The sequence below is a fragment of the Miscanthus floridulus genome, chromosome 1 (assembly GCF_019320115.1).
Source record: "Miscanthus floridulus cultivar M001 chromosome 1, ASM1932011v1, whole genome shotgun sequence".
NCBI classification, from domain to species: Eukaryota; Viridiplantae; Streptophyta; class Magnoliopsida; order Poales; family Poaceae; genus Miscanthus; species Miscanthus floridulus.
In genome coordinates this window covers 44,282,868-44,301,257 of record NC_089580.1, presented here as the reverse complement: position 1 = coordinate 44,301,257, position 18,390 = coordinate 44,282,868, and the positions used below count along the sequence as shown (strand labels likewise).

General features: G+C 45.0%; 2 protein-coding genes and 1 pseudogene across 6 annotated transcripts; 2 read left to right on the top strand and 1 right to left on the bottom strand.

Moving 5' to 3' along the window:
- Window positions 1–189: 189 nt before the first annotated feature.
- On the top strand, window positions 190–3,729 carry LOC136506716 (D-glycerate 3-kinase, chloroplastic-like). The gene is made up of 12 exons (XM_066501637.1): window positions 190–482; window positions 591–949; window positions 1,695–1,774; window positions 1,861–1,912; window positions 2,035–2,076; window positions 2,174–2,252; window positions 2,420–2,451; window positions 2,530–2,598; window positions 2,681–2,755; window positions 2,836–2,952; window positions 3,044–3,094; window positions 3,319–3,729. The coding sequence occupies exons 1-12, from the start codon at window positions 329–331 to the stop codon at window positions 3,481–3,483; spliced, it is 1,275 nt and encodes a 424-aa protein (XP_066357734.1). The 5' UTR covers window positions 190–328; the 3' UTR covers window positions 3,484–3,729.
- A 688-nt stretch (window positions 3,730–4,417) lies between these two features.
- On the top strand, window positions 4,418–8,889 carry LOC136506525 (MACPF domain-containing protein At4g24290-like; annotated as a pseudogene).
- Window positions 8,890–9,064: 175 nt separating this feature from the next.
- Window positions 9,065–18,390, bottom strand: LOC136506115 (uncharacterized). Of its 5 annotated transcripts, none has more exons than XM_066501395.1 (10): window positions 17,469–18,390; window positions 16,475–16,567; window positions 16,187–16,404; window positions 13,864–13,978; window positions 13,698–13,765; window positions 12,763–13,164; window positions 11,772–12,632; window positions 10,709–10,921; window positions 10,070–10,246; window positions 9,065–9,356 (listed from the first exon to the last, which is right to left on the bottom strand). In XM_066501395.1, exons 4-10 carry the CDS (start codon window positions 13,976–13,978, stop codon window positions 9,303–9,305), a joined length of 1,890 nt encoding a protein of 629 aa, XP_066357492.1. In that variant the 5' UTR covers window positions 16,187–16,404; window positions 16,475–16,567; window positions 17,469–18,390; the 3' UTR covers window positions 9,065–9,302. The 5 variants fall into 5 exon arrangements, with proteins under 5 accessions (XP_066357492.1, XP_066357421.1, XP_066357414.1 ...); XM_066501324.1 differs by having other exon boundaries at window positions 16,480–16,567; XM_066501317.1 differs by having other exon boundaries at window positions 16,480–18,390.

Here is an 18,390-nt window from a genome sequence, read left to right as displayed (position 1 = left end):
TGGGTCATCTTCTGTGGCCAGCCGGCATCCATGGAGCCGCCAGCACCAGCAGGCCACGGCGCCCTGTTTGAGCTGACAGCTGACTCGCTGAGCGTGATGCCTTGCCGTGTCGGGGAGCTGAGCTGAGAGACGCCAAACGGAATGGCGAAAGCGACCGGCCGCGCGGCGGGCAGCAGGAGCTGCATCGAGAGGCTGCCCGCGCCCAATCCTCTTCGGACCTAATCCCCTCCGCCTCCTCCCCTTCAACCCCCACGTCTCTCTCGCCGAAGGCTCCGGCCTTGGCCTCGGCCTCGGGAGCTAGTGCTGGCGCTGGTGCTGGATCGACACAATGGCGCCGCTCCACGCCGCTCTGCCGCCGCCCTCCGCCGCCGCTCACCACCACGCGGCAGCCCCGCCTGTCTTCCTCGCCCGCTCGCCGTACCACCCCCGCAGGGCGGCGGCCTCCTGCTCGCTCGCCACCGCCGCTTCCTCGTCGAGAAAAGGTAATCTTTCTTCTCCTCTCTTCGGCACAGCGATGATGATTACTACATATATATAGACAAGAAGAAGGGAACTTGATGTCTGATTTCTTGCCTCGTCGCGCCGCCCAGCGTTCCTGTCATGCCCGCCGGACCACTGGATCACGGCTGCGCCGCCGCGTGCCATACCCTCCTCGTCGTCGTCCCTGGCGCTCATCGCGTCCGTGCAGGACCTGTACGACTTCATCTACAGCGGCCCGCTGGTGGACAGGATCGGCTACACCGATGAGAAGATCGCCGAGTCCATCGACCGCTGGCTTCTCGCCGGGGCTCGGTTGGCGCGCCTCTTCCGCCTCAACGAGCTCCAGCTGTCGGAGGCCGAGAAGGCCCGGATATACCACTTCTACATCCCCGTCTTCCTCTGGTGCGAGGACCAGGTCATGGAGCACAGAGCCAAGTACAACGACGGTGATGACATCCCACCATTGGTGGTACGCACTCTACCTCGTGTCCTCATCAAAATTTGCCTTTTTTTCCTCCCATGTCAGCTATTACAAGTTAGAACTATCGAGCTTATCAGAGCAGCAACAACGTAACGTAGGCAGCATCAAACGTTGGCCTCAACAAAAAAGCTACAGACTACAGTCCATGTAGAAACAGATAAATTGAGGGCAGTGGCAAACGCAGGCAACAACTTGTACCTTTATGGCGGTCCCACCGCTCTCTCCTTTCTCTGTCTCCCATGCTTCTGCTTTGCGAAACCACCGTTTCAGATGATATGCATGGCTGGCTGGTTGATGCAGACGTGGAGCTTGGGGTGGGGCAGAAGTCCAGCGTGGTGCGTTGGGCCTGGCCTCAGCACACATTTCTGTCACACAACTTTGTCCTTTACTAGTGAGGATAGAATCCAAAGGGCTCATATCATGTTCCACTGTCCGTGCACAAGAGAACATGTTCTTCTGAATTATGCGTCCACCACACACATGACACACTGGATGCTGCAAAATGTATACATCTAATGAAAAAAGAGCATATACTGTCCATGAGACGTACTTAATAATGAAGAAATGTACGTCTGATCCCACACCTGATATATGGATCGAGAAAATCACTAAAGGAGATATTTTATACAAAACAAGATGAGATGGGAAGTCTGATTACAAAGTTTACAAGAACGAACAGCTTAGCAATTTCAGTTCACATTTGATAAATTAGTCATCTTTATATGTAACACAGATTGGGGTCAGCGCTCCCCAAGGAAGTGGAAAGACGACCCTTGTCTTCGCACTTGATTATCTTTTTCGGGTTGTTGGTAGGTGAGTTCTTCTTATCGAAACTGATCATAGTGTGTCCGTTTGCTTGTATGAATTGGATCTAAGAGCCAAACTTCTGTGTGACACAGGAATTCTGTCACATTGTCTATAGATGACTTCTATTTGACAGCAAAAGAACAGGTGTGAAGCTTCTAGTAAATACGGAAAAAATGTCGGCCATATATTCAGAGATAGTCTTCTGTTTTTTCGTGAGAGCAAGTGTTGAAATAGAAGACACTTATGTTTTTTTTTCTTATGTCCAGAATGAACTGAGGGACAGAAATCCTGGAAATGCTCTTTTAGAGGTACAAGCTCCCTCACTCCAGTAGGCTGCTAGGCTGTGCTTTACTTTGAATTTTGTAAGAGAAGCTGAACTGGGAATTACTGACGAAAACTTTCCAGCTCCGTGGAAACGCTGGAAGCCACGATCTCCAATTCTCAGTTGAAACACTTGAGTCATTAATCAAACTAACAAAAGAAGGTACCAGTTCAGACAAGTATTTCAACCTTCTTCGAGCTATTTCTGTTTCTTCTCGATGATTTGTTCATAGGGCTTCTCTTCTTTGCCTTTTTGGAAATTGTTATAATGTTTTGCATCCTTGTAAAATAGATTTTAGTGAACTGACAGTTGTTTTCACAACATTCTAGGTATGAAGATGAAGGTTCCACGGTATGACAAGGTAAAAGGTTGCAGTTAACGTTCCTCTAGCTGATGTTTATAGCTGATCAGCTGCATGATACATGCCATGTCCATGTAGTCTGCTTTTGGGGGAAGGGGTGACCGGGCTGATCTTTCTGTATGGCCAGAGGTTGAAGGACCGTTAGAGGTAATATAATATTTAGTCGAGGAGCATTAGTTTGAGAAATATGTGATTTTCAACTTATAGCGTATCTTCTTTTATGTTCTAGGTTGTTCTGTTTGAAGGATGGATGCTTGGATTTAAACCTCTTCCAAATGAAGATGTGAAAAAAGTGGATCCACAGGCAAGTTTCTTATCTGATTTTGTTGTTTTTGTTTATTTTACCTGCAGTAATAGTATGACACTAATTTTGTGATCTTTCAGCTTGAGGTTGTTAACAAGAACCTTGAAGCATACTATGGTGCTTGGGACAGGTTCATCCAATCATGGATTGTTATTAAAATAAGAGAACCCAGTTGTGTACATCAGTGGAGGCTGCAGGTCATTACTCGAATAATCTGACACAGTGGCGCTGTTGAACTCATAACAAATCATGAGTTGAAGTTTCTGAGTTTGGTATTTGGATTTGCAGGCAGAGGTAGCTATGAGAGCAGATGGAAAACCTGGAATGTCTGATGAGGAGGTGTGTTATCTGACAAAGCTATTCACTCCTTAGAATAACCCCTCTGTTATCGTAGTAACGTTCTTTGTTGGAGCCTTACTGATGGTTGTGTGATGTTGTTTCTTCGGTAAATTATTTTATGCGACATTCATTATATCTACACATTTATCCAGCGACTAACTTTAGTTTTTCTTCCAGAGCTATTGATAATCTCTACAGAACTATAACAGTGGTAATTCTTGCAGGTTATGGATTTTGTATCACGCTATCTACCAGCATACCAAGCATATTTGCCCACACTATACAAAGAGGGACCAAATGGTTCGAATCCAGACAATCTGCTGGTCATCGACATAGATGAAAATAGGAATCCTATTTGTGGTGGATCATGGGATATCGCATGTTTGTGAAACTACTTTTATGCCCATCAAACACCACTCGCCTCTTGTTTCCCCACACTCTAGTTTAAATCTGTGAATTTCATGTAAATTGCTGTCTACTAAAGGGAATCAGCATTCTGTTTTTGCTCCCCTGTTACCCAATTGTAAATATACGGCCTATGCTTGGCCTGCATTTTAAGTCAGTGACTCAATTTCAGCATGTAAATAAATTTCGCTCCTGTCTGGTGAGGTACTCCCTCCATTCACAAAGCTTAAGCACTTTTTAATCTGGCATGGTTTTTAACTTAACTTTGACCATAAGTTTCTTATGATATATTGTTACTAATTACAAAAATCTCATCGTATAATTAGACCTCGGGAGGGGCATGTGTCCTCTGTAATTCTGTAGTGAGATGTGTATTTCTGAATTTGCAAAGTCTGGATACGAGTAGTAAATAAAGTTTGGAGCACAAGGGCCACGGAGCACTGTGCACAAGGGTCAGCAGATCAGCTAAATTTCTCCACAGATACTGTACATGTTTGTAGGAATTCAGAGAGAATAGTAAGAAGCATGTCATTGAGAATGTTAAGGGGGTGTTTGGATCCGGCTACTAAAATTTAGGAGGTGTGTTGGAAGGATGTTGCATGGGGTGTTCGGATACTAATAAAAAAACAAATTACATAATCCGTCAGTATTCCACGAGACGAAATTTTTAAACCTAATTAATCTATCATTAGCGTATGTTTACTGTAGCAAACATTGTCAAATCATGGACTAATTAGGCTCAAAAGATTCGTCTCGTAAATTAGTCGCAAACTATGTAATTAATTTCGCAATTAGTCTATATTTAATACTCCATACATGTGTCCAAACATCCGATGGGACATCGACTAAAATTTAGGAGGGGGCAACAAACACCCCTTAAGACAGGTCTACCTGCTTTCGAAATGGAGTCCACATCCACGATAAAGGACGAAGCTGTGGGCCTATATCCCAAGCTCAAAACCTAGCAAAGTAAATCTCAGCATGTGGCAGCAGTAGCATCTGCAGCGAAATTTCAGTTGATCATAGCAATCTGTCTAGCCTGGGAACAATGGTGTGGGAAAAAAGAAAGACAACATGTTTGACAAGTTTTCCTGGTAAAAAAAAACAGCACAGAAGGCGCCAAAACCAGAGGGGAAGGGAATGGAAAAAGGCCTGACCCTGACTAGGCTCCTGGCGACCAACCAGTCTTTCGGTCTTCTCTTTCCTCTCCAACAAACAAAGCCCCCCCGCTTTTTTTGTGCTTGTGTTTGACCCAACCAAATCCCAAACCAGCAGGCAGCAGATGGACACACAGCACACAGCACAGCACGGCAACTTTTATTGCTTGTCCCGTCCTGCTCCTCCTCTTCCCTCTTGCCTCTTCCCTCTTGCGCGTCGCCGCCACCAAATTCCAAACCGCAATCCGCTCCCTGCGCGCGAAATCGGCTCACGCGTCCTCCGCTTTTCGGCTCACGGGTCGCTGAATTGCTCGTCCTGCTCGCTCGCTGACTTCCACTCAACTGCTCGCCTGGCCTGCTGCTGCTGCTGCTGCTGCTTCAATCAATCCACAGAGTAGGGGACGTCGGCTCGCTCAAGCCTGCTGGAAGCTCGGCCCCTTCCGCTCGCTGCTAGCTGGCTGCACAGATCTTCCTCCCAAGGTTCCTCTTCCTCCCGTCGAATCGAATTCTTCCTCAAATTCCGAGTCTTTGGCCGCCCGGAGCTGCTCCGTCCGGTCCGGGTTCGTCAAGATCGAGGCAGGCTCGGCAGCGAAGCGCTTTAGGGTTCCCGCGCGCGCCCTGTGATGGTCAGGGAATGGCGCTTAAGGCCACGGCACAGGGCGCCGCGGAGGCGGCCGTAGCGGCCATCGGCCGGGGCTACGACGTCGTCTCCGACGTCCGCCTCAAGTACTGCAAGGGCAAGCTCGCGGACCCTGACGCGCGCCTCATTGACGTCTCCCGCGATGAGGTCCAGGACGTCCTGCTCCCCGGCGGGATCAGGGTCGCCGCCGTCCCCAAGTCCATCAAGTGCGACAAGGGCGAGCGCACGCGGTTCCGCTCCGACGTCCTCTCCTTTCAGCAGGTGCTACTGTACCCGTTGGTTTTGATTTTGGTTTGATTCTTCTAAAGCGTTGAACATACTGCTGTCATTGCTTTGGTTCATGGATGGATGGCCACTACTTTGTTCTGAACTAACCAAGAAATGTACCTTTGTTTTTTTGGACAGATGTCAGAGCTGTTCAACCGGGAGCTATCGTTGACTGGGAAAATTCCCTCCGGCATGTTCAATAGCATGTTTGATTTTTCCGGGTGCTGGCAGAAAGATGCAGCTAACACCAAGTCACTTGCTTTTGATGGTTGGTACATTTCACTATATACCGTTGCGCTATCAAAATCGCGGATCCTACTGCGTGATCATGTTACTCAGGCAGTTCCTTCAACCTGGGACCCTGCTGCTTTGGCAAGGTTAGACGCTTACTCGGTTCTCTTATGATGATGATGATGCCATAAGACCATATTGTGATTGTGTTTAGGACCCTACCTATCCCTCCATTCATATATTGCTTTTGTCCTTTGGAGTTTCTCAGCTAAATGTTTTATTGTATAAGCAGACATTGTAAAGGAATATACTAGTTATATTGCACCTGAAACTTTGATTCTTGCTGCTTTCTCTTTCCAGGTTTATTGAAAAGTTTGGAACACACATAGTTGGTGGTGTGAAAATGGGAGGGAAAGATGTTATCTATTTGAAACAACAACATTCATCAAGCTTGCAACCAGCTGCTGTCCAAAAACGACTCAAGGACATGTCGGACAGGAGATTTCTGGATGCAAACGGACAGTATGACATGAATAACAAGGATGTGTATGGGAAGGACAAGGTACTCTCCTACTCAGCATTTTGTTGTTGTAGTTTTGATAAATGATTGTTAAGTTTGTGAAAACTGCATGATGCAATGTTTCCTGTCTTTCAAAGATGAATCTTCAATAATTTGATGTAATGTCCTGTGCAGCACGATGCAAGAGACCAACGGCTAAGATTTGTGGAATCAAGCCCATCAAGTTCATACTGTACGAAGGAGGTATTGAGTTTTTTCTTTTCTTTTCTAGGAAGTGTGCTTATCACTTTTCCTATTCATATAACTCCTTTCTTGGTATTTCAGGACTTGGTGATGGTGGTTAAGCGGAGGGGTGGAAAGGAATGGGACAAAGATATGCCTCATAGTGATTGGATAAACACTGTTCAATCAGAACCTGATGTTATCTCAATGTCCTTTTTACCTATTACTTCGTTGTTGAATGGAGTACCTGGCTGTGGGTTTCTGAATCATGCAATTAATCTATACCTACGCTGTAAGTTTGTCTTTCGCTTTCCATTCACGTGACAGAGCATCCCTTAATTCATTTTCTAAACAGCTAGTCACTCAAGCCCATTAATTAATTTTATCAAGTTGCTAGTATTCGGCGCAATCTAGATGCTATTAATTGAGGAGGCCTAGACTATTGGCAATGTATATGGTTGTATGTTATGCATGCTTTCCGATCCTTGGACTGCCTTGTTGTTTAGAGCTACTGCCTGCTTAGTATGTCACTTGATGCTTGGTATAGCTGGAAAGTTATGACATTGCATGCCTTCCTTGATGCTTAAAAGACTGTAAATGTCTGCGAAACGAAAGAAAACCATTGAATCTAATAAGCTGCACAGGAATTTGCTACATAACATGTTGACTTGTCTAGTAGGTTCATATTATGTGTTATCATGCAGTTTACAAACATGTCAAGTCACCAACTCACAAGAATGTGACTGAACAGCTGATATAACAATGCCATAAAACTGGGTGATAGATTTATTCAACGTATTGCAGATAAGCCTCCGATTGAAGAACTACATCAATTTTTGGAGTTCCAGCTACCAAGACAATGGGCACCTGTGTACAGTGACCACCCTCTTGGCCCTCAGGAGGAGGAAACAGAGCAGTGCATCTTTGCCCTTAAGTTTTATGGGACCGAGGCTCTATGTCTGCACTAATATGGTACCATTATTCTTGTGGCTTTATCAGTTTATACTTCATACATTGTCTGCATGATGAGATTCTTTATACTTGCAAGTAGCCATAAGGTGCTTCTATGTAATGTTCATCATTTTCCCCTTTGTCATGCTAGTTGAACTATATAACAAGAAAAGTTAATTACCTTTGTTATCTTAACAAAATTAGGCTCTTAAAAATTCTATGGAAATAATCTGTAGTGGTTCGATGTGATATTTCTGCTAAACTAATGAATGACTTTCAGTAGACGTGTAGTTGTTAACTTGGTATGTGTTGACTGTGTAAGTTGTTATCTTGGTCAGTGCTCACGATTTAAATAAGCTTTGGTGTCTGGAGAGAAGTTGTATTCATGCCATTTCCTTACATGTTTCGTGGTATTTGATACAGGTTGATGTGGGTGAAAGACCTGTTACTGGGATTCGGTTGTATCTTGAGGGGAAGAAAAGCAACATGCTGGCTATCCACCTTCAACATCTATGCTCGCTTCCTCAGATCCTGCAGCTCCAGGATGATCCATACAACCACCGAACTCCAGAACCATATGACCACAAGTACCTGGAACCATTTGGATCCTGGAAGCGCTTCTCTCATGTTTACACGGCGCCAGTGGAGTCAGACGACGACTCCTCAATCGTGACCGGGGCACAGCTACATGTGAGCAGCCATGGGTTGAGGAAGGTCCTCTTCCTCCGCCTCAATTTCTCCAAAGTCAACAATGCTGTGCTTGTCAAGAACCCCGAGTGGGAAGGGTCGCCGAATCTGGGGCAGAAATCTGGCCTCATCTCGACGCTCATCAGCACGCATTTCTCTACGGCGGCTCAGAAGCCTGCCCCTCGCCCTGCTGATGTGAACATCAACTCAGCTGTGTACCCAGGTGGTCCGCCAGCGCCAGCGCAGGCACCAAAGCTTCTCAAGTATGTGGACACAGCAGAGATGGTGCGCGGACCGCAGGACACGCCGGGATACTGGGTGGTCTCTGGTGCCAAGCTGCAGCTGGAGAGGGGCAAGATATCGCTGCGGGTGAAGTATTCACTCTTGACAGACATGGTACCTGACGATGAGTATCCACTTGATGAATGAACGAAAGTTAAAAGTTCATTGCCTCAAAAGGGGGCTAGCTAATGTGCATTTGATCATGTGGTGCATTGCAAGTAAAGAGTTTCAGCATGCTTCTTAGGAAACCTGACTTTGTATGTACATCGCTTGTTTTTCAGTTATGACCATTTTATCGGCGGAACCGGCGGCTGTCCGTAGTACAATCTTTGAAATTAAATTTGTTTTGCAAAAAGGGGTACACTACATTTTTTGTATATACACAATGTATTCGCAACGCAACGAGGTGAAAACAATGGTCGCCTTGCTTGCTCTGACAATCTTTTGAACAACATTCTTTAACATTACATTGCCCTCATTGGTTGGCTCACCAGGCTACCGTTTCGTTCTGCAGCAACATAGCTATTCTCGGGTTCCTGTTTCTAACTGGCTCGCTCTAAGATCTCTAGCATGGATCACCAAAAGAACAAACTCTGGAATCCGACCTCTTACACACTAACTGGATCTCAAGAATATATCAAAGTAACCATGTTTCAGGAAACATATGGTGTTAAAATCGCATGGGGCTGCATTTACCAGCACATCTATGCTTCTACGCAAACACTATATAACAATTATAAGCAGTTTCAGTTGACCCCATATATAGACACATGTCAGATGCAAATCGTTCACTCACTCGTCTCGATCTTTATTTCAGTTGTGCAGTGCAGTCATCTATATTTTGTATTACTCCCAACTCTCGAACAAACTCCAACTCTCCATGCTTCCCTCCAAGTTTTCCTGCAAATTAGGAATATCAGAAAATAACATATAGCAAAAAATATTAGGGCCCGTTTGGATCTATGGAATTGAATTCATTCTAATAATTACAATTTAGGCATAGATTAATTAAGCTAATATAGTTGTATATTTATTGTGAGGCATACCTTATATGTTGCAATTCTATTGTAGGGAGGTGAGTTGAAGAGTGTGCTATAAGTTGAAGAATAGAATTATAGCATAGTGATCTATAGAATCCATTTCCATCTCCCACCTTATTAATTTGAGATAGGCTTATTTACGAGCTTGAGAAAGTAATGGAATGTCAAATTCCAAGCCAAATAGCCTAGTCCATTATGTAGATTTCAATTCCTCCAAAATGAAGGGATCCAAACGGCCCCTTAGAGTAGGTGCTACACACACAGGATGAGGGTATACAGACAACAGAGTTCAGATTCCTGGCACCTGGCCCTCTGGCTTCAGGACCAGATGATTTCTGACAGAATTTGAACCTGCATGCTTATTTTCTTTATTTCGGATAGACCGCCAGCGGCTGCATACAGGCTGCTGTCTTTCTAAGAAAAGGGGTGTGCAAATCATCTATTTCATATTCAAAGATGCTATGCAATGCTACACATGATTTGCAGAATGCATCCAGTTCTATTATAAGGAACTCAGGTAACAGAAGGTGCCCTTTGTCACAGCTTCACAGCTCTAAACACAAATATACATACCATAGGTTTCAAGTCATCAGAGAATCGAGCTTCATATGTCGACTCTGAATTTCCTCTCTTTTCAGCACGGCGTGCATTAGCTTTTTCTTCATAAAAATCAAAATCATCCAGAATTGATGTTCCCTGAGGATGATCCTTGAAAATTTTCAACATTTGCACACCTTGTGGCAGCCCGATCTACATAAAAAAAAAGAGAGAGTGCCTAAAATGGTACAAAATTATGCCCTAAAAACGTATGATGAGAAAGCTTTTGATGTCTATTAGAGCATTCATAATCAAAAATGGGATAACCTTAGAGCATTTCTATAAACCTTCTACTATCCTGCTTAAAAATAATATTAGTTAATGCTTTTAATGTAAAATCACCAAATAATTCATTACTTTTCATAAAACAGATTTTTTTTAGCTTCTATGTTCTCCCAGTCCCCAATGTTTCCTGCTTGAAAATAATATTAGTTAATGCTTTTACTGTAAAATCACCAAATAATTCATTACTTTTCATAAAACAGATTCTTTTTAGCTTCTATGTTCTCCCAATCCCCAATGTGTTAATATAAGAAAATAACCTCATTTGCAATCTTTATTTTTCTTAGAACAGGGGTATCAGAAATTCAGAACGATAAGCTAGAAGCTAGATACCTCCTGCGTGTCCCTGCTAAAAGTAACCTGCCTGTTGTCATTGTTTTCAAGAATTATATGTTTGAACAACCGATTTGGAACATCCTTTATAATATGCCATTTTATAGGGAAAAAGCCATTCCATTTATCTTCTTCCCAAAAGTCCATGGTCTTCTTGAAATCAACAGGGCCTAACATTTCAGCCAAACCTACGAACTGGCCGCTGGTGTTGACCTGAAAAAAAAGGAACATGAGGAACATAAATGTATTGAAATTTACAAATTAATAAAATAGTCATGGAACTGCTTCACTTATTCTAATGGCAGGACAGTCTGGGCAAGAATCAGGTTAAAGTGGTCCGCTAAGAAAATCGACTACAATTTGAAATAATGGCCACAATTGATACAGAAACCAAACAATAAATAGCAACAAATATCATAAAAAAGTAGCATGAAGCAATCTTTTCATGCTCGTAAGTAGCAACTAGCCAACAGCAATCCTTTTTTTCTTTAATTAGTCCTCAAATTACACAGGTCAAGCAAGCATCACCTCATACATGTCTTGGTCAAACCAATGTGTATGATCAGAAGTTTATTCAACCTTTTGAGTCCTATGTTTATGTGAAAAAAAACTAAACAATTATCCTAAGAAACCTTCAATAGGGTACAAATTCGAAAAGAAAAATAAAAATGAAGCAGGCTGTCTATAGAATCTAGATTACAGTTTTCTTTAATATTGTCACAAGTGTTCATTAGTAATCTGTAACAATAGTGAACTCCTAGCATGCCTTCTTTATCCTTATGTAGCATCGTAGTGGGCCACTAAAGAGTAGAGACAACAACCAATCATCTAAAACTTTGTAACTTAAGACAAAACCAGTCTTAGAATCCCCTCACAGAGAAGCAGTGATATCTTAATTATCTTCTCAAACATTGATTTTACAAGATATTAGGACCACTGGCCTCTAAAAAATACAAGGCAGAGTAGTCTTTGCTACTATAAACTGTCATTTACAACTGTTACAACCTACAAACAGGCAAAAAGGTAATAAACAATTTGAAGAGAGCATTTGATCCTTACTGACCGAGAAGAATAGGAAGACAGGGCACCTTTCACCATTGTCCTTCATTAAATTTTGAGCTTCATGGTATGCAGCATCCAGCTTATTGTTCCCATTTGGTGTACTTGCCCAAACGTTATATTTGACACCTTTATGAATGTCATCTTCACTATATGACTTTATCATAAAAAACTTGGCCTGTTTATACTCAACTGAAAAATCTGATCTATTATACTGATTTCTACGGATCAATGGACTTATGATATCTTTCACAGTGGATGACACTGAAGCATTGTTCAATTTATTTGCCCTCGGCCCACGAACTTGGTCCCTTAAATCCTCAGAATTTCTCCAGCGATTACCTTTCATATTGATCATATGGTGGCTGCTACTGTTTACAACTCTGTTAGCCACCCTAGGTTTTGCAAAAGAATGTTTGCTTGTGATAACTTTGGCTTGCTCATTGGTATTAATCCTGACAAAATTTTGCCTTGAGTGATTATTCCCATGAGAAGTACCTTGCTGGTATCTTGACCGTATACGTGCCTCAGCATCATGGCACCAATGACCAGAACGCAAAGGGATCCTATCTCGGTAACCATGGTGAAGAGACAGTGACGGGATCTCATCACCATAGTCAAGTCTCCCTGAGGACAGTGCGGTTTGAGGACCAAAGTGCCACTGACTTGAGCGTGAAGGTGCCTCATCATACTTCTTTCTAGATAAAGAAGGGATCTCATCGCCATACTGCAGGCCTCTTGGTACTGAAGGTGCCTCATCATACTTCTTTCTAGATAAAGAAGGGATCTCATCCTCAAAGCGCCATTGACATGGAACAGGATTGATCTCATCTGCATAGCGGGACCCTCTGGCATATCCAACCATCTGTTTCAATGAGAACTTGTCATGATGAATTATGGATACACAGAAAAAGGTTAATTGCTATACTTGCGTCAGATAAAAACACAGGCATAAGTTGCCATTTTAGTACAGTCAGGATGATCAACAGATGTACCTCTTTGCAATGTTCTACACATCGACCATTGCGGCTTGAAAAGGAAGTAAATCGGTCTGATCTTCTGTAGCAATGTTCTGAATGATCTAAACCATAATCAAGTTCAACTGCTCCTGGACACTTCCGCATGTGAGGAGCACTAGTAGGATACGAAGCAAGATAATCTGGCCTTGCACTGATGGTGTTGGTATTGGTTCTCATTGTCCCCAATGCATGCCCTAATGCATCTGGGCTACTTGATGCTGTTTCTAATGCAGAAGACTTCTCCCAAGAACAGGCTGAAGTAGGAAAGTGTGGCTTCTGCCTATGATAATCTCTTCCCAGTGGCAATGGATCCTTCGAACATGCATGTGACCCAAGTTCAGTAACATATTTGGTGTCGACAAACTGTGCTTGATAATCCTGAGAATGGAGGATTTGTTCAAGTAGAGAGTGAACAAGAGTTTAATATAGATCCCTGAGAACTTTATCCACAAATTGCATGGTTGAATTTAAAACATACACATCATGGTACATAGCTCTTTGAGTAACAATTTTATTCACTGATCTATCTAAACCACAGATATTGGCTGAGTAACCTGGACTTTGGACGTATGACATAGAAAATGCAACTAGTAAGGAATGATATTCAACAAGCGAACATAAGAAGTGCACCAAGAATTCAAGAAATCGTTCAGATGTGAATGTAACTGTTTATCTTTTTCTTAAAACCAAGTTGATCTTTTGAGCATATGCGAACAAGCTGAAGTGTTTGAACCCATCCAGAACTATCTAGTAAATGTTTTGTTCAGCATTTTTGCTGAACTATTTCATATTTAAACCTTGAATTGGTTACTCAGTTAATAATTTGTATGGCTAGGCAAGATGTCATAAGGATGCAAGCATTGTAACAGAAAAAAAGGAAAGGATAGATATAATCAAGAGATAGCCTGTACCAAATGTGACAAATCCCTCTTTGCCTGGGACAGCAAATGACCATCTTCTTCAAATTTCATACTGCCCCCTACAGAATGAAAGCAAAATTGGGTGGCAAATCAACACAAACCCAACGGAACCTCGCTAACAGAATTTGGTTTCTTTGGGAACTACCAGGACACATACATAATTGATATGAAGAACATGAATCTTGCTCGAAAATCACATCCTTCCTAATGGTTGTACCAATTTTTGTTTCTGCCTTCCTTTCTGTTTCTGGTGGATCAAAAACTTCCTGCATCTGTCAAGCAAAAGACAAGTACATGTGAGAACCGACAAATAAAATGGCTAGTCCTGAATGTGCTGTTACTTCTCAACTATCACAAGCTAACATATAAGGTAAAAAAAAACGAGCCATGGAAACAGCATTAACCGGACTGGTTACTTCTCAACTATCACACGCCAACATTTAAGGTAAAAAAAACTGAGCCGTGGAATCAGCATGTAATCGGACCGGTTACTTCTCAACTATCACACGCAAACATTTAAGGTAAAAAAACGAGTTGTGGAATCGGCATGCGACCGGACCAGTAACTTCTCAACTATCACAAGCCAACATTTAAGGTCAAAAAACCGAGCCGTGGAATCGGCATGTAATCAGACTGATTACTTCTCAACTATCACAAGCCAACCCTTAAGATAAAAAAACCAAGCCATGGACTCAGCATGTAATCAGATCATTGTCTACCTTTAAGTCTGTTTGGTTTCAAGGATGGGATGAGTCGATCCAAAAATTGGTGGTGTTTGGATGAGGATGGGATCACCCCATTTGAGGAATATACCTCGTAGATGCGGGATGGAGCCAGCCCTCGGAATCGAGGGCACGGGGACATACCTCTTGGTCCTTGTCAAACATCGTTGCCCTCCTATTCCTTCACGCGTGTGGGCGAGACACGGGTAGTGCGGGGTTGGGGGAGGGGATGGCTCCGGCGCGGTGTGGCAGCAGCGTGGATCCACGATGGGGAGGCGCGAGTGGTGCGGCTCCACAATTGGTCGGCGTGCTTCGGATTTCGGTGTGGAGGCGTAGTTCTCCAGCACAGCGCAATAGGGAGGCAGCGCCACTGCGGAGAGGGGACGAGCAGCGGAGAAGAGGTGTGGCTGAGGTTGATAGGCTGGGCCCATTAATGACAGGCAGGGTCTATGGAACTGTAGCTGACGGCGTTAAGAACTCCATCCATCCCTTTTCACTCAATCACTCCAACCAAACATAAAACAAGGATGGATCAATCCATCCCTCTAAACCAAACACTTGCTGGGACGATCCCATCCCTCTAAATAGGAATGGAACCATTCCATTTCACGTCGACCCGAAACCAAACACATGCTACTACAATGACATGGAGCTCTTTTGATTACAGGAGAAAAAGAAAACATTTAAGGTCAAAGTATCAATATTTCAAAAGCTGAAGTCTTTCTAAAGTAGGAGAAAATAATCAATGTTGCTGCAGAGGATGGGCACTTTCATTTCTCTCTCAAAACTGCCCATGTACACGAGGGCACATGCATTCCATGCAGTTGCTGCTCATGTACCTGTAGTTATGGCAATAACCTGGTTTCTCATGCAATACACAGTTACACACACAGAATAACGAAATGTTTTATCTAGAAAGAGGCAAGGTTTCAAGCAACAACCGATATATTCTCTAGGTTCGAGAAAATGAATCAATAAGGCGACTTTCCCCCTCAAAATCCATGCATCAAATATATCATATGTGATATGGAAGCAGCTTCTGTTTTTACTAAAAAGCTACTTACTGGCCCATAGGTTGTTATGGCTGCCTCAACAAAATTTGTTTGTGAGTTTACACGGTTTTTCAGAGACGGGAGTAGATAATTATGAGGGAAATGGGAAGAGATGCCTCCAAAAAAACAGTACTGTTGGATTGGATGCGGGAGGTCATCACTCCACTGATCAGTGAGGCAGGGAGGATGGACAGGCAAAGAAACAAAACAGGGGGAATAAAACAGTTACTAGTACTGTATTAAATAAGCAGCCATTTGCTTAAAAGGCATCCTCATTTCTTTTCTCTTTGAATAAAATATAGATAGACGCGGTAGATGTAACAGATTCTCCTACATGGCCAACATTTATGTAAAAATCCAAATCGTATTGTCTTACAACAGGCGCAACATGACCTGGCGAAGGCAGAAAAGGACAAGAAGGAAGTCACCCTTATATCCCGTGTGCTCTATTCTATTCATATATATAAAATCAACAAACACACATGGCGAAATACATATGTAGAATAAAGAAAGACATGCAGGGACCGGCAGACCCAATTAAGGACATGGGTGTACACCAAATTCAAGTTAGTATACACTTGCGATTCGATCAAGTCGGCATACAAGTAGCCATATAGCTCCATTTAGGGTTCGGGTGCTACATTTTGCACGGCAGGAAGGGAAGGGAAGGGAAGGGAAGGGAAGGGCAAAGAAGGGGCGGGCATACCTGGTGGTGTGGTGGTGGGTTCTTGTCATCGTCATCGCCGGCTGAGGGCCCGAAGAAGAAGACCTTGGGCAGCTGGGCGTCGGGCGGCGGCGGTCGCCCTAGCTGTTGTCGTTGTCGCGCACGCGAGGGCGAGGTGAACGGGACAAGGAAAACAGGTGTGTGAACGCAAGTCTTCCTCCTCCCTCCTCCCCGCGCGCTACTGGGCCGATTTGGGTTCTCTACAGAAAGCGGCCCATGGGTTTGGGTTCGAGCAAAAGGAAGGAAGCGAAGGGGGCCGGGCGAGCGTACCGTACCTGGTGGGCGCAAGTCGCTGGTTCAGGTTGCCCAGTCGTTGCCGCCGCCATCAGGAAGAGAGGGGGGAGAGGGCAGAGAGACGACGACCTACGGTGACGGAAGTTAGTGTGGGACGTTGTGGTGAGCACCGGATGGGATGTATGAGAGGAGATGGAGAAAATGATTTTTTAATTCGGAAGGACTAGCGTCCGGACGTTTGGACGGACAATGTGTCCGGACACAGCTCCCTAACACAACCCGCGGGAAAAAAGCCATGCCGCCAGAGAGCTCCCATAGCCGCTCAACTGTGACCAGACGCGTCCGGTGTAGCCGACCAGACACAGGAGGGGCAGCGTCCGATCGAGTCCAGAGAGCTCCCAGAGCCGCTCAACTTCGACCGAACGCGTCCGGTGTGGCCAACCGGACGCGCCCCTACGTCCGGTCCTCTCTGGACCAACACCTGCGCCCCACGTCACCACGACCTGACGCTAAACAGTGATTGCTCAGCGTCCGGTCACTGCTACGAGCAAGAGTCCGGTCACCTCGGCAACTCTACCCGCGCCTGGCCAGAATACCGGACGCGTCCGGTATATATCGGACGCGGGAAGATACCGGACACGTCCGGTCCACATGTCGGACGCGTCCGGTCACCCCGTGACCAGCGCATTCAACTGATGTTACGCTTCCCTCTCATACCATGTAACAACAGATTGGAATAGTAAACCTAACCAGAGGATGGAACGCGGGTAGATCAACGATTCACAGGAGGAGGCAACAGCGCAACTAGGGAAAGGCCTGAACGTTACGGTTGGGATCGGCAGAACGAGATCCACGGGCAAATTAACCCTACCTCCCTACCTCCTCTCCATGGAGGTCATGCAGCAACGGCGGCGCGGCGCACGAGAGAGAGGGGAACCCAAAAATAACCGTACGAAAGCGACGGACAGACAGATCTATCTACAAGTGAGTAGGAACGGAGCAGCGGAGGAGGGAAGGGCGATGCCGATACCGGAGCAAGACGGGCGGCGCGGTGGCGAAGGAAACCCTAGCCTAGCCCTGGGGGCTCCAACTCCTCCGCTGAGCGCGCTTTGCTTTGCGGCCGCCCCAGCGCTCGTGCTCCTCTCTTTCTGTTCGTTGGTTGCCTGCCTTCGAGTTCGAGGGAATCAGATTGCCTGACTTCACTACCACCGACGTATGGCTGCAGTCACGAAAATCGGACCGTCCACTCCCATCCAACGGCGACACGCGGGAGACCAGCCACGCTTCGGCATCCCAACCCATCGAGTGGCCCATTAAGCCCACGCAAGAATAAAAAATTCCCCTGCTTCAGCAACGACGGGATCCCAGGCGGACTTCCTCTCCTCCGCCGCCGCCGCCGTCTTCCTCGCGGCTCGCCATCTTCGTCGTCGCGCGACTTCGAGGCCCGAGAGAGGGAATCCAGGCGCCTTGGGGGCGTCTCCCCTTCTTCCTCGAAGTCTTGCCCGTCGCTTGTCCCGCAGCCGTGCGCCATGGGGATGTTCCCCGGCTTGCCAGCCTCTCGCATGGCCGCCGGCGGTGTGCCTGCTCGGCCTGCATCCCTTGCCCATGCGCACTGTGGAGGCGGATCCCCAGATGCGCTAGCTCCAGCTTACTTGCAGCCGCGGTCACCAGATGACCTTCAGCAAGCTACTAGCAGAGCCATTTTCAGCGTTTGTACTTGGACAAGGAATACTGGAAGTATTTTGTTGTAAATTGTGCTTGCATTCTATTATGTAAATTGTGCAGGTTCTGGCAATTGTGCTGGAATTTAGATAGGAAGCACAAGTGCTAGCAAATTGTGATTGTATAGGAAGCAGCAAAACCAGAGCCAAATTGTATGAATAAAGAGATGCACAAGTTCCTGTAATGTCGATTTGTAAACTCTGAATGGTAAATAAAGAGATGCTTTGCCA